This window comes from Talpa europaea, assembly GCF_964194135.1.
Source record: "Talpa europaea genome assembly, chromosome: 7".
Classification (NCBI taxonomy): Eukaryota; Metazoa; Chordata; class Mammalia; order Eulipotyphla; family Talpidae; genus Talpa; species Talpa europaea.
This window is the reverse complement of record NC_140074.1, coordinates 54,859,341-54,874,156: the sequence shown is the minus strand read 5'-3', so window position 1 is coordinate 54,874,156 and position 14,816 is coordinate 54,859,341. Positions and strand designations below refer to the sequence as shown.

The 14,816-nt window shown below is 36.3% G+C and overlaps 1 protein-coding gene across 2 annotated transcripts in view; it reads left to right on the top strand.

Moving 5' to 3' along the window:
* TEX10 (testis expressed 10) overlaps positions 1-14,816 on the top strand; it is a gene marked incomplete at both ends in the record, with an annotated part of 34,368 nt that overhangs the window by 14,888 nt on the left and 4,664 nt on the right. For both annotated transcript variants that reach the window (XM_084238159.1, XM_084238158.1), the window contains 5 exons: positions 513-690; positions 4,951-5,039; positions 6,603-6,736; positions 12,072-12,152; positions 13,742-13,923. In XM_084238159.1, the coding sequence (XP_084094285.1) occupies positions 513-690; positions 4,951-5,039; positions 6,603-6,736; positions 12,072-12,152; positions 13,742-13,923 (664 nt within the window). The remainder of the gene's footprint in view (positions 1-512; positions 691-4,950; positions 5,040-6,602; positions 6,737-12,071; positions 12,153-13,741; positions 13,924-14,816) is intronic.

Here is a 14,816-nt window from a genome sequence, read left to right as displayed (position 1 = left end):
TTATTAAGTGATGGACATATGAACTTCATCAGTTATACCAAAGAACTAAAATCACACAACTTTGAGGCCATTTAATGTGAGGGCACGCTACATGGACTGTATCACTGTTAACATAGTGGGTTATAACTTTTCTGAGTTATAACTTAAATCTTTTCCAGTGTTTATATTATGTATGTAAAGCAGGTGTTTTGCTTTAAGTTGGGTTGACATTATAATTGTCACTGTTTAGCAAGTGTTTTTGCTATTCTGCTGTGAGGTCCAGTCCCTATAATCCCATTTGATTTTTATGAAACTATTACAATGTTAAATATATTTTAAAATAATGTTTATGTTCTGTGTCTTAGTTTAGAAAAATAGTCATGTGTATATGCTTTATGATAAAACTTTGTCACGTACTTGATACATTGATATTCAGAATAACACAATGAAAATGGTCAGTCTGCCTTACTAACTTAATCTTTGGTTTATGCATTTTCTGTAGTTGAATTTAATATTTCTCCCTACCCTGTTAGATCCACAAGAAGGCACTGTGGTGGTTCTACCAGCAGAATCTCAACAACTTTTGGTCCAACTTGTATATTTCCTACCCAGTCTGCCTGCTGATTTGCTTTCTCGGTTAAGCCGTTGCTGTATTATGGGAAGGCTCAGTACAAATTTGGCTGCTATGCTTATCGGGATACTGCACATGAGGTAGCATGCTCAAGTGAGCTGTATTTTAAGTGTTTAATCATTACCCCCTCTTACCCCTTTTATCGGTCATTTGTGAACAACAGAATTTCATAGTCACCTGCTTCTGCTGATTCATTTGTTTTTAAGTGAACAATTCAAACTTATTATTGTGATGTAGATTAAGTTCCCTAAAGTAGATTCTTTTTAAATAATTTGTTAGTGATTCTATAGATAGATTAGAAGAGGGTTGAGATTATCAAGATGATGTAGTGACAGTTCAGTTGCAGGTGAAAATAATGGGTTATAAGACCTTTAATGTTACAAAGTTGCTGTACAGTCTTTCAGAGAGCTCAGAATTAGATGTAGCTGGTGAAATAAATAAGATGGTGGACTCTATCAAGGAATCATTTGAAATTCATTTCTGTGAGTGTGAGATATATAGAGAGAGATATTCAGCATTGCTTATTGCTGATTGTGAATCATATACTGGGTCTGATGGCATTAGGTAGAAATTGAAATGTAACTGGTAGCAGAAAAATGTAAAGATTTGCTTCTTGTGACTTCTTACACACATTCTCTATCCCAGGTAAGAAGGAATAACTTATTTTATTAGTAGATTTTGCCAGTTCCTTCATAACAGCATAGGAAAAATGTTAATATAATCATTTGATACAGCCTCAGAATGAATAACTTTTCCGTTTAGTGGAAGGGATTTAGAATTTATTTCTTGTGTTTGCATTTGAGAGAGACATGGGCATATTCTTAAGTAAACATTAACTTTAAATTTTTTTTCCCTTAGAAATTAAAAAACAAACGCACACTTTCTCTTTGTCCATTGTAAGCAATTATTTAATGTAGGCTTTTAAAAAATTAAATGTTAAATGTTACTTCTTTTTCTATATTTAGGTAGTCTTGTATTTATTAACTTCCAGCAGAGGGCATTCTGTTCCTTTGATATAACTAGTGGGGAATCTTGTGTTAACATTCAGTTAAAATCATGTTTTGAATGCCCTTGAAATTGAGTCTCTATAGAAGCTGTATAAAATGTATTTATCAGTATTAGTTTTGCTTAATAACTGACAATTTGTAATAAGTTTTACTGACTTAGGCTTAATAACTTGTCAAGGATGTTTTCTAAAGTCTTAATAGCTTTTTTTTGGAGCTCTGTAGTTGATGTTGACAATTTACAAATAATATTTAGTAATTCATAATCATAAAATTAAAACAGATTGCCATTGTAGTTAAAAGCCCACAAATTCAGTTTTTTGATGTAGTATTTACAGAATCTATTAGAATTTCAGTGTAGATATATTGTTTTCATTCAGATTCACCTCTTTTTTAAAAAAAGAATACAAACTTAGGACTTTTCAATTTTCTCAGGTTGGTGGTGTTATTACAGTATTACTTTTCCTGGATTCAGAATTTAAGAATGTTTGGTTCCTTCAGATGTGTGTTGGGTTATTTCATATCTTTCGTTTTTCTCTTCAAAGTATCCCCTTCTCTGTCCTTGACTATTCTTTAAACTAGCTAACTTTTCATTATCTTCCACCTGGACTTTTATAATAGCGTTACTTCTCTTTCCCTTCTATCCTGTTGCCAGATTAATTTTCCTGACATATTCCTTTAATTGCTTCTAATTTTTGTCTATTACATTAAGTGCATTGTGAGATCAGGTTCAATTCAAATTTGGTAGTTCTGACATTTGCCCTTTCTATCATCCTAAGAGCATGATGCCAGCAAAGAATATCAGTTTGTTCCATGTGTTTGAAAAATCTATCAATCAAAAACTGCTCATTTGAGGGCCTCCCCGGTGGTGCAGCGGTTGAGCGCTGGGTTGCAAAGCTGCCCGCGGCCTCTGCAGCACCGGTTCGATCCCCGGCTGCTCCCCGGCCACTGGAGGAGGGTCCCACATGGCGCGCAGACCTCTCCTGCCGCCCGCTGCTCCCCTCAGCAGTGTACTTCGGTCCTTCTGCCTGCTCTGCTCCCTGCTCTGGCTCTGGTGAATTCTCTCACCCTCCTGCGCTTCTGACTGTACCCAGTGCTTGCATAAATAAATAAATAAATAAATAAAATAAATCTTAAAAAAAAAAAAAACCTGCTCATTTGCTTTTATATATTTTTTATTAAAGATTTATTTATTTATTTTATACAAGAACCGGGGTACAGACCAGATGCATGGGAGGGTGAGAGGATTCACCAGAGACAGAGCGGGGAAAGAACAGGCAGACTCATGAAATACACTGCTGAGAGGAGCAGCGGGCGAGACAGGAGCAGTCTACCCCTCCATGTGGGATCTTCACCAGCAGGCCAGGACCAAACCGGCACTGCAGAGGCTGCGCACAGCTTCACAGCGCTGCGCTCAACCACCTGCACCACCAGAGGAGGCCCTCATTTGCTTTTAAAATGTGTATTTTTTTTACCCATACACTTATAGATTCTTCTAGTTTGACTTTTCCCCCCCGCCCTTCTGCTTGTGTTGTTTTACCGACCTCTATTCATCCCTTCTTTTCCTAGTTTGTTTATAGCTGGGTTAGGGAAAATATAACATAAATATTAAAAGGGAATTTACACTGTTAGATAAAATATCTGAGAAAAGAGAATTTGTTTTGACTAAGAAGTTTCACTTGGGTTTTAAATAGGGTAAATATCTGACCTGGTCTGCTTTTTTCTCTCTAAGCATAGTTAATAATAGTATTTCCTTTTACTCTCAAAAATGTTCTGGCTTAAATAGATCCGGGAACACTTTGGCTTGGAGAGAGCTATCTCTAGATATGGGGATGTGTAACTCCATCATCGTTTGAAGGACAGAGTGATGTATTGCTTATCATTTGTCCAAAATGGATTTGCTACCTTTTTAAGCCGCTAGATGGCACAGTTGATGCCTGTTTTCCCTGGGTTCTAGAGGCTGTGTGTTTGTTTCCTTTTTTCGGTTAAATCATGCTATATTTTAATCCATTGCTAGACACTTTGAGTTTGTTTTCTAGCCACAAATTTGAACTTATAATGAGCATCTGTGGCTTAAAATTCTTGACTTGCAATATTCCTGCCATAGCCCTTTGTTTATGAGAATATTCAAAAGGTGTTTCCAACACTTTAATTCCCACATTTTAAGATTATTAATAGATTTATCTTAATGGTAAAAAGTTTGTAATTGAAATGGAATTTTCTCATTTTGTCTGATACTTATTCAGATGTCTAATAAAATTTGTAGTCTCAACTGGGTAAGTCTGATTCTCAATCTTTTTTGCTATATCATATTGTTGATACTTGCCCTGTTCTTAGCCTTACTTTGAAGACAATTTTATTTTTTTACTTTTTCCTCAGATTTTATTAATTTGTTAGTCATTTGCATAACTATCATTTGAAGATAGTCGCTAAAAGTTACTAAAGTAACTGGAAACTGGTCTCATAGTAAGAACTAGATAATCCTCATTTAACAGAAGCTGCTTCACATTTAGTTACTTTCTTGAGTCCCCTTCTAATACTTCAGCTGTACTGTTGTGAAGTAGATCTAGTTACAGCTTTGCAAAGTATAGGAGCACATAGTTGTCTTAGAGTGGCTCTAAATGGAAGTATTCTTTGCCTAATTAAGATGCTTTTCCTGGGCCTCCCTGGTGGCTCAGCGGTTGAGCGTTGGGTTGCGAAGCTGCCCGCAGCCTCTGCAGCGCCGATTTGATCCCCGGCTGCTCCCCGGCCACAGGAGGAGGGTCCCACATGGTGCTTAGACCTCTCCTGCCGCCTGCTGCTCCCCTCAGCAGTGTGCTTCAGTCCTTCTGCCTGCTCTGCTCCCTGCTCTGGCTCTGGTGAATTCTTTCACCCTCCCGTGCCACTGACTATACCCAGTGCTTGTATAAATTAAAAAAAATAAAAAAAGATACTTTTCCTTGATTAGGTAGGAAACTGGAGCTTGTTTAAACTTGTATCAGCAAGGTATAAGACTATAAAAGTCAAATAGTAAATATGTAGAAGCTGAACTTATTGAAAACCAAAACTTCATCTTGGCTCTTTGGAGTCTGTTTTTCAAATGGGATAGAAAATTTCTGTAGTATATCATAAGTGTGGATCAATTATGATTTTAAATGAAACTTTACATAGATACAAATATGTTGGAAGTTAAATTTTTCAAATTAGGATATTTGAGCCCTTGTATGTAAGATCAAAACAATACATGTGACTTTAAATTATTAAATCAGATTTTTCAATAAAGAAAAATATACACCGTTGTTATTCTTGAATTTTCAAGTTGGTCACTTCTGATAACAGTTTTCTTGTTTACGATAGATCATCATTTTCTGGATGGAAGTATTCAGTTAAAGACTGGTTGATGAGTGATGTGGACTATTTCAGCTTCTTATTTTCAACACTGACAGGTAACCTCATTCACCTGCCAAGTTGAAAAGAAAAAACCTAGTATGAAGATTCTCTTTAGACTTGTTATGTTAAAAAAAAAAAAAAAAAAAAAAAAAAAGACTTGTTAATGTTATCTATTTGAAGTTTTGAGGATGACACTCTATCCTGGAATGAGCTCTACTGATTACTAAGTGGTATTCTTTGAAGTGTAATATATGTACCCTGTGTTATCAATCTCTCGTGGCAGGAAGATACATTATTCACTTTTAAATCTTTCATAGTACAAGTATCAAAAACTTGAGGATTGCAACTATAGAACTGAAGCATAAAGCAAAAGGGTGGGGGGCAAGATGGGAGGGATGAACACACAGGAATATGGTGATGGTTCATGGGTGATATAACTGGAGACTACAGTGATTTAAGAAGAAAAAATTTAGTAGTTAAAAAATGCTTATGGTAACATTTAAAAAGAAGGATTATTTGGAGGTCATGTGATTATATCTTTGCTTCCTTCTTTATCTTATTTCTCAATTTTGTTCTCATCACTGTAAACAAGATGAGAACTCCCAGAGTAAACCTCATTGCATGCTTAAAAACAGAATAGGACATCCATGTTTAAAATGTTCAAACTGATAGAATACCAGGTTTTAGTTAACTCTGTTCTACTTTCTATTTGCCTCAAAGGCAACATTAGTAAATGAGTCTAGAAATTTTCTGAAGACTTAAAGTTTGGTGACTTAGTTAATTTGTTCTCAGAATCCAGAATGAATTTGATAGGTTCTGATAGTAAGCTGAATGTTACAAGATAAATGTTCTGTAAAAGATAAGTGAAAACTTACATCTTTATTTGATATTTTTAGTTGTACACATATAAGATGGGGAGGGGGAAGTTTTATGCTTTAATAGCAGTAGCCATCAGAAGGTTTAATGTTTTTAGAAAACTCATGAGGAGTCAGTAGTATGATGTGAACATCAAACTAGATGATATCTCTTCAAGCTGTGTTCATGGAAGTATAGTGATCTGAACCTCAAAGCAGATAGCTAGGATCAGACCACATCAATGATATTCTGGTCCTTCTAAGTGCTATCTTTGAAGGCAGTACTTTGGCGTGTTGTCTATGTAGGTCAGGCCAAATACAAGGTTGGTAAGAGAATCAGATGGGCAGGTAGAAGTTATAAAACATTTGAAGGGCCATTATGTAAGAGAACTTGGTATATGTATGAAGAAATGTTTTATTTTGTTTATTCATTTGCTTCTTTAAACCTGCCATTAATTGGAAAGATTATGCTGTTGACATTTTTAAAGTAAAAGAAAGGCCTTAATATAAAGAGTGAAAGCTGTTGCTTGCTATATTACCAATTGAGTCAGATCACATCCTTTGTTTATGTCAGCTAAATTGCCTCTGTTGCTAGTAACTTATATTTAAAATGCTACATGAAATGTAGAAACACAGAAAAGAAGGGACCCTGAAGAAGACTTTAACTGGGAGGCAAATTTTAGTGCTGTTTTTTAAATATTAAGAAGACTGTAACTTGCTTTTTGTGATTTTGTTTTTTAAATTGGCTCTTTGTATCCAAATTAGGGTTTTCAAAAGAGGAGTTGACTTGGCTTCAAAACCTTCGAGGAGTTCCTCATGTCATCCAGACACAGCTTTCCCCTGTGCTTCTTTATCTTACGGACTTGGATCAATTTTTACACCATTGGGATGTAACAGAGGTAACAGTGCATTTAAGAAGGAATTCATTATTAAAATTCAGTTCATCAACCACCAGTAGTTACTACATTGATTTATATAAGATGTTCTCAGAGATACAGGTAGTGTAAGACATGATTCCTATTCTGAAATTGCTTATCATCTTTGATAGAAGATGCATACTTCTAAAAGAGGAGGGGTTTTTGTCTGTTTTTTAACAAGTAACACCACTGGCACAGATTAATTAGCAATTTGGTTCATACAAATTTATTTTCTTTTTCTTTTTCTTTCTTTTTTAAAGATTTATTTATTTATTTTTATACAAGAACTGTGGTACAGGCCAGATGTGCAGGAGGGTGGGAGGATTCACCAGAGACAGAGCAGGGAACAGAACAGGCAGACTGACTGAAATACGCTGTTGAGGGGAGCAACGGGCGTGACAGGAGGGGTCTGCCGCGCCATATGGGACCCTCGCCGGCCAGCATCTTTTTCTCTTTTTATTCCAATGCCATGATGACTTTGTAGTTTGAAGTCAGGGAGCTTGGTATCTCCATTTTTGTCTTTTTTCTGAAGACTGCTTTGGGTATTCAGGATCTTTAGCAGTTTCATACAAGTTTTAGGATATTTTTCTTATTTTAATTAAGGTAATGTCGGTTTACAGTACTGTATATAATTCAGAGGAATAGGTGTACACTTAGATACACATCACCATGCCACACCCCCCCCCACCAGGGCACCATGCACTGTTACCGTATACCATATTAAGGATTTTCATCTATTGCTGTGGCAAATACTATTGGGATTTTGATAGTGATTGCATTGAATTTATATGTTGGTTTAGGAAAATACCCATTTTTACAATGTTAATTCTTTCACCCATCAGCATGGAGTATCCTTCCATTTCTTCCTCAGTTTGCTTCAATCATGTCTTAGTTTTCAGTGTACAGGTCTTTTACATTGCTGGTTGAATTTATAACTGCATATTTTTTTAATACTTTTACAAATGATAGTGTTTATCTTTCTGCTAGTTTGTTGTTTGCATATAGAAATGCAACGTATTTTTGTATGTTGATTTTGCAACCTACAATTTTACTGTATTATTGTATTTAATAGTTTTTTAGTAGTCTTTAGGGTTTTTTAATGTATAAAATGTCAAGTCATCAGTACATGGTGACATTTTTATTTCTTCCTTTCCTATTTGGATGCCTTTTATTACTTTTCCTTGCCTAATATCTCTGCTAGGCTCTCTAATACTATGTTGAATAATAGTGGTGACAGTGGGTATCCTTGTCTTATTCTTGAACTTTGAGGGAAAACCTATTTTTTTGCCACTGTATGTTAGCTGTGGGCTTGTTATATATGATATGTTCCTTCTGTACTCATATTATTAAGAATGTTTGTCATAAATGGATGTTGAATTTTGTTAATTTTTTTCATCTCTAGAGGTATGATTTCTATCCTTTATTTCGTTGATGTGATATATCCTGTTGAATGATTTGCATAATGTGTTCTGTAGTGACTGTACCATTTTCATTCCCCCAGTGTACAAAGGGTCCTTTTTCTTCCACATACAATCAGCACTTGTTAGTTTGGCTTTGGATAATAGCCCTTCTCACAGGTGTGAGGTGATACCTCATTGTTTTGATTTACATTAGAGACGAACATTTTTTCATGTGCCTGCTTTTTGTTTTAACCTTTTGTTAGTGTTGTCAATAGATTAGCCTCCACATTTGACTTATAAACTCCTATTTTGTTGCTGTATCAATTGATTTTATTCAGTTCATCTGTTTACTTACTTCATTCTAATAGGAAAACAAAAGGGGCACAAAAGGATCTAAGCTAAACTAGGGAACTCTTGGGTGGTTTTTTTTTTTTTTTTTTTTTAAAGATTTATTTATTTATTTGTTTGTTTTTATTTATTTATTTGTACAAGCACTGGGTACAGTCAGAAGCGCGGGAGGGTGAGAGAATTCACCAGAGCCAGAGTGGGGAGCAGAGCAGGCAGAAGGACTGAAGTACACTGCTGAGGGGAGCAGCGGGTGGCAGGAGAGGTCTGCGCACCATGTGGGATCCTCCTCCGGGGCCGGGGAGCAGCCGGGGATCGAACCGGCGCCTTAGAGGCCGCGGGCAGCTTCGCAATCCAGCGCTCAACCGCTGCGCCACCGGGGAGGCCCTCTTGGGTGGTTTTTAAAGGTATCTTGGATAAAGTGAGTTTGTTATCCTCACCCTACAAAGTACGTAAAGGGAAGTATGTAGGGTAGGGAAAGAGCTTTGGAAAAGAAACGGGCTTTCTCATACTTTTTTGGGTTGATCAGAGTTGAGAGACTGTTATCAGTAAAGGCACAAAATGTAATTTTCCAAAGGTAAAATTTGGTGACACTTTCTTAGAATATTTAGCTCTATTTTGTAGTGTTTACATATGAAAATTTTTATTGTAAATAAATTCCTTGATACAGTTTTATTGGTAACAGAGGCATCTATCTGAATTTTAGTGTTTTAATCATAATTTAACATTTTAGTATAATAAAATGACTATAAAAACTATTAGGTGCATGATATTGTGTAAACTAAGAAAATATTATTCCCTAGAAGTGTACAAACATTCATTAGAAAAAAATTTAGGGGCAGCAGCCTTTCTGCCTGCTTGTGTCTATGCAAGTATCCTTTATTCTCTCCCTTTTTTTTTTTTAATTAAAAAACCTGCCCTTTAGGATATTTTTAAAAAGTAATTAGGAAGTTTTTACTTATACAGTAAATAGAAACATCTTAATTTCCACAATGACGCCAAATTCTGGAACTGTGCAATGCAAGGTCAGGGTTCTAATATGTGCAAGTTTCTCTTGACACTGTAAGATAAAAAAGTAAGGACTGTCTTTATATTTGTGTGTGTACACATGTGTTAATATGTATTAGAAAATTACATCTGCAATACAAAGAACTTTGTTTTTGCTATATCACTTGACTTAATGCCTTAATTCAGTTTATATCTCTCACAAATGAGATCATTCCATTATATAAATGATATAGTAATTAAAATCTGGAAATTTACTCTCATCTAGTCCTCAAAGCTCAATCACATTTTGCCAGTTGTCCTAACAATATGTTTGATAGCAAAATGATTCATCAAAATCATTCACTGCATTTATTTGTTACGTCTGTTTAGTCTCCTTCAACTTGGAATAGTTCTGGTTTTCCTTGCTTTCAATACTTTTGACACACACAAAATAGTTTTGTGAAAATTTTCCTCAATTTGGATTTGTTTTATGTTTCCTCGTGTTTAAATTCAGGCTATATAAATTTGATAGGAATATGACACAAGTGATAGCTGTGGTTTTTCTGATGACATCCTGTTCCATTAAGTATTCACTTTGGTTACTTATGTGGCTTCTGCCTGGTTCTTCACTGTTCACTTTTCCACCTTTGTAATTAACGTATTTTGAGGGCATAATTTGAAACACTGCAAATATCCCATTTTTAGTCTTAGCTTATTTATGTGTGTTAGTATGGTTTCCTGTTTTATTCAATGGATTTTTAATTCCTTACTATCATTATTAATTTTAATACTCTTATTTGCCATTGGCATCCTGAGGCTTCTGTGTTCTTTTGATATATGCTTGTTTTCCTTGAGCATTGTTCTAGATTCATACTACGTTTTCCCTGTCCCAGCCAGGCATTTAGGTAATTCTTAAAATTTAAGAGGCCCTGTTTTCCTTCCAGGAGAGTAGTATTTATAAACCAACTTCGCGCACTAAGTGTTAATTGTTGCTTTTGAATGTTGTTGCTCCCATATTGCTTCAGTGGAGGGAAATTAGGAATTTACCGTAGAGTTCATTCTACTGTAGTTGTTTTTCTTTTTGTGACTGCCTCTTCTGACAATGAGAAGCCTGGGTTTCATTATACTTAGTATTTTTACTCACTTGATCAATTACTCTTTTGCTGTCATCACTTTTCCTTGCAGGCATCTTCCTCATGCCATTTGAGCCCCAACTTTATGGAGCAGTTGGGCCCTGTTTATTTACGGATAGAATGCTCTGGTCACTGCAGTTCTCCCATCTACTCCATTGATGATGCTTACCTAGGGCCCCACCTAGTGGCTTTAGAAAGGAATTACTGAGCATGTGAAGAAATTAAGTGGGCATTTATGATTGAATGGGGCTTTTGAATTGTGACTTCTTTTATCAAAGGGAACATTCACTGTATTCACTGTGGAGTAGGAAGATGGCACTGGAATATTTTTATGTTATTACTGATAGGTACAACAGATAAGAAAACTGCCACATGAAAACTCTGAGTAATACCACTCTGTTACAGGTTTTAGAGAGACAATGCATAGAGCTGTTGATTTTTGAGAGTTGATCAACAGTGCTTTTGAATTTGTCTTCTTCCTAGAATATTTTTTCCAACAGTCTCTGTCTCTTCTGCACATTTCATTTTTGGCATTACATTCTACCTCCTTCTGCGCTTTGTGTTATGTCCTCTTTTCCTCTTGTCCTTTTTTTTTTTTTTTTTTTTTGACATTTATTTATTTATTTATTTATTTATACAAGCACTGGGTACAGTCAGAAGCGTGGGAGGGTGAGAGAATTCACCAAGCCAGAGCAGGGAGCAGAGCAGGCAGAAGGACCGAAGTACACTTCTGAGGGGGAGCAGCGGGAGGCAGGAGAGGTCTGAGCACCATGTGGGACCCTCCTCCGGTGGCCGGGGAGCAGCCGGGGATTGAACCCGCGCTGCAGAGGCTGCGGGCAGCTTCGCAACCCAGCGCTCAACCGCTGTGCCACCGGGGAGGCCCGCCTCTTGTCTTCTTAAGCACTTAGAAAATTAAAAATGCTTGGGATTTGTTTCCTGCCACCCTTATGTCCCTTATATTTGTGTTCTTTTCCTAGAGACTATTTTCTTCCTTATACCTTTGGGGGATGGAAGGTGGCAATATAATTAATTTGGATAAGGTATTTTTAGTATTTTCTGGATCATAAGCCTTTTTCTACGGTCCATTTTTCTGCCAAGTAATAACCCGGTATTAATATCACTCAGATCCTTCTATGGTAACACTCGATAGAAAAACTTGTCTTTTGTAGATGGTAAGTTACAAGAGGACTATAAGAGAGAAGTTTCTCATTCTTGTGCATAGCATCTAGTAGGACTAGCTCAATGTTTAGTAAATATTTAATAAATGAATTATTTGGAAAATTAGCTCATCAATATGCAGCTTGATTGACCTTTGACATTTGCATCTTGAGAGTCATTTTTTTGTTGCGTTTATTATGTAGGACAATTATGTTTTTTAAAAAGCAATCTTTTGAACTTGTTTCTGACCTAAAATATCCTGATTTGGTTACTGGTTTTCTCCTTTTCTGACAGACAGTTTGTCACAGTATACTGGTTATCCCTGCCCGAAGCCAGAGCTTTGACATCCTGCAAAGTGCCATCAGTAAGCATTTGGTAAATATACATAATTTTTTTTTTTCTGTAACCATGAAAAAGCACAGATTCATTAGTTAAGATTGGGTTTACCATTAGACAAGGAGAGAGGGGATGCCTGGAATTCTAAGCCAATAATTCCATGGCCTCTTGCAGAGAACTAAGAAATCTTATTTTTCCTGGCTGTTACTAATTAATTTTGTGACCTTGGGAACGTTCCCCTTTTTCTTAGCATTTTATTTTCTACAGCTGTGCAAGGAAGGGCCTTAAAATTACAACTCTGATACCTCTGACTTGTAATGCTTTAAATCACATTTGCTAGGAGTCAGTTTTTGAAAATCCAGCATCCAGACTTGGTGTAATTTCTACCTAGAACGTTTAAGGTCCAAAGTAGGGATGCCACCTAACTGTCTCAAGGCCCAGAAGCAGTGAGCTCAGCCTGGCCAGATTTGGCTGGTGGCCTGTGGGTACCTCTTAGTTGCATTGGTATTAAAATCATGTTAAGTATGCCTGGGTGTTACTTTTAATTTTTCCTCCAATGTTTATACTTTGACCTTTGGGTTTTTATTATATGTGCTAGTGCTAGGGAGAACTTCCAAATTTTATCTTCTAGGGACTCTTACTTGTTTAGATAATTTTATAAGCACATCCATACTATTATTCCCTCCCTTTTTCTTTTTTGAAAAGTTATTTCCCTGGGTTTGGAAGAGGGTACTGCTATGAATTCCCGGTACTCTCTTTCTCCCTTTGCTCTAATTCCCAGTCTTTACCCCAGGTGCCTCAAAATTTCCACCTTTTTTTCTTACTTCCACTCTAGATATTTATGCTTTTTGAAGATCACATTCATTATTTTAGGAAAAGGTTAACATGCCAATCAGTCTTGGCCACTTTTTTCAGGGAACCTGATGAAAGAGGTTGAGACATTAGAGCTTATAGACTTTTTTTATGATTACTCACCAGTAGTTTCCAGATTTAACTAGCATACATAGAGCTGGAAATTAGACTGTACCTCATGACAGTTTACACAGTAGAATCTTAATGAATTAGCATACCACAGTGACTTGTCTGGGTTTTGGGGCCAGTGAAGCAGTCAAGTGTTAACTATGGTAATAATCTTACTGACTTCATAGAAGTATTTTCCTTAGTCACGTCTGAATGATTAAATCAAAGGATAGGGGAAGGCCAACTGGAATATGAACTCTGGTAAGAACAGACATTTTAGACCTGATCCATAGGTCTGGTTTATACATTTAATTACCTGGCATGGGGGTGGTGCCAAATATCGGTTTCTAATGTGAGCTAAAGATTGTGTGATTGTTGATAGCAAGATTTTCTTTGGATGCATGAAATAATCTTTTTAAATAATGGTATTTTTGACCGGCAGTAGAAATTGTAACATCCAGGAATTTTTAGATGGCACCGCATATTCCCACAGTCATTTAAGTTGGGAGTTAAATTCTCAAAGGAAAGTGGGACCATAATTGTGGCAGGTGGCATGTATTATATACTGGTATTTAGTATATAAAGTTAAATCTGGTTAATGGGGTTTGGTTTTATTTGGGTGAGAAGGAATTGTAAAGAGGTAATTGATCTCATTTTTCTCTGCCTAGGTTGGGTTGACTGTAATACCTGACAGCACAGCTGGCTGTATTTTGGGTGTTATCTGTAAGCTCCTGGATCATACATGTGTACTTAGTGAGACTCTACTGCCATTTTTGGCATCTTGTTGCTACAGTCTTCTTTATTTTCTACTTACTTTAGAGAAAGGAGAAGCAGAACATCTAAGAAAGAGGTAATAGTTTTTTGTATTCTACAACTTTCAATTTTTTCTTAACTGTTGCATCACACTCCACCAATAAATAAGAGAGTAAAAGAGGTTTAGATTTTGAATGTATTTAAAATTTTCTTCCTGAGTTTGTGTAAACCTTGAAGGTTTTCTTTGTTATCAATCCCCTTTGCATTATGAGAATTCTTAATTTTTGTTTCTTCCTTTAAGCTGTCTACGGATTTGATAAGTTAGGGCATTATAATACTTCTTGAACTTGGCTTAGTAATGCTGCTATTATTTCTAGCAAAGAAAAAAATTCTGCTTTTAGAAAAATGGTCTTATTAGTACAAGCCTCTGTGTTTTCTTTTGGGCTTCATTAGATCTAGCCAGAGTGGCATTTTAAATTCTTGGGTTTAAGGAAATTGTTCTGAGATGCCAGTGTTTGTAATTAGTTGGTACTTGGGTGCCTATATAGTATCCAGACTAAAGCTTCTGGGATAGCTTGGAAGAGTTCACTTTTAACTTAAAAAAAGTGTTCTGATGCTTATATTCATATTGGTATGCTTGTTAAAATTTCATTGCAGAAAGTTTAAAAAAGACTAACAGATGAGAATATGTAAGAAACTATTCTATTACCTTTTAACATCTGCCCTTTTTTTTTTTTTTTTTTAAATAGAGGCATGTTTTTATTTATTTATTTGTTTGTTTGTTCGTTCGTTTTTTGTTTATACATGCACTGGGTACAGTCAGAAGCACGGGAGGGTGAGAGAATTCACCAGAGCCAGAGCGGGGAGCAGAGCAGGCAGAAGGACTGAAGTACACTGCTGAGGGGAGCAGCGGGCGGCAGGAGAGGTCTGCGCGCCATGTGGGACCCTCCTCCGGTGGCCGGGGAGCAGCCGGGGATCGAACCGGCGCCG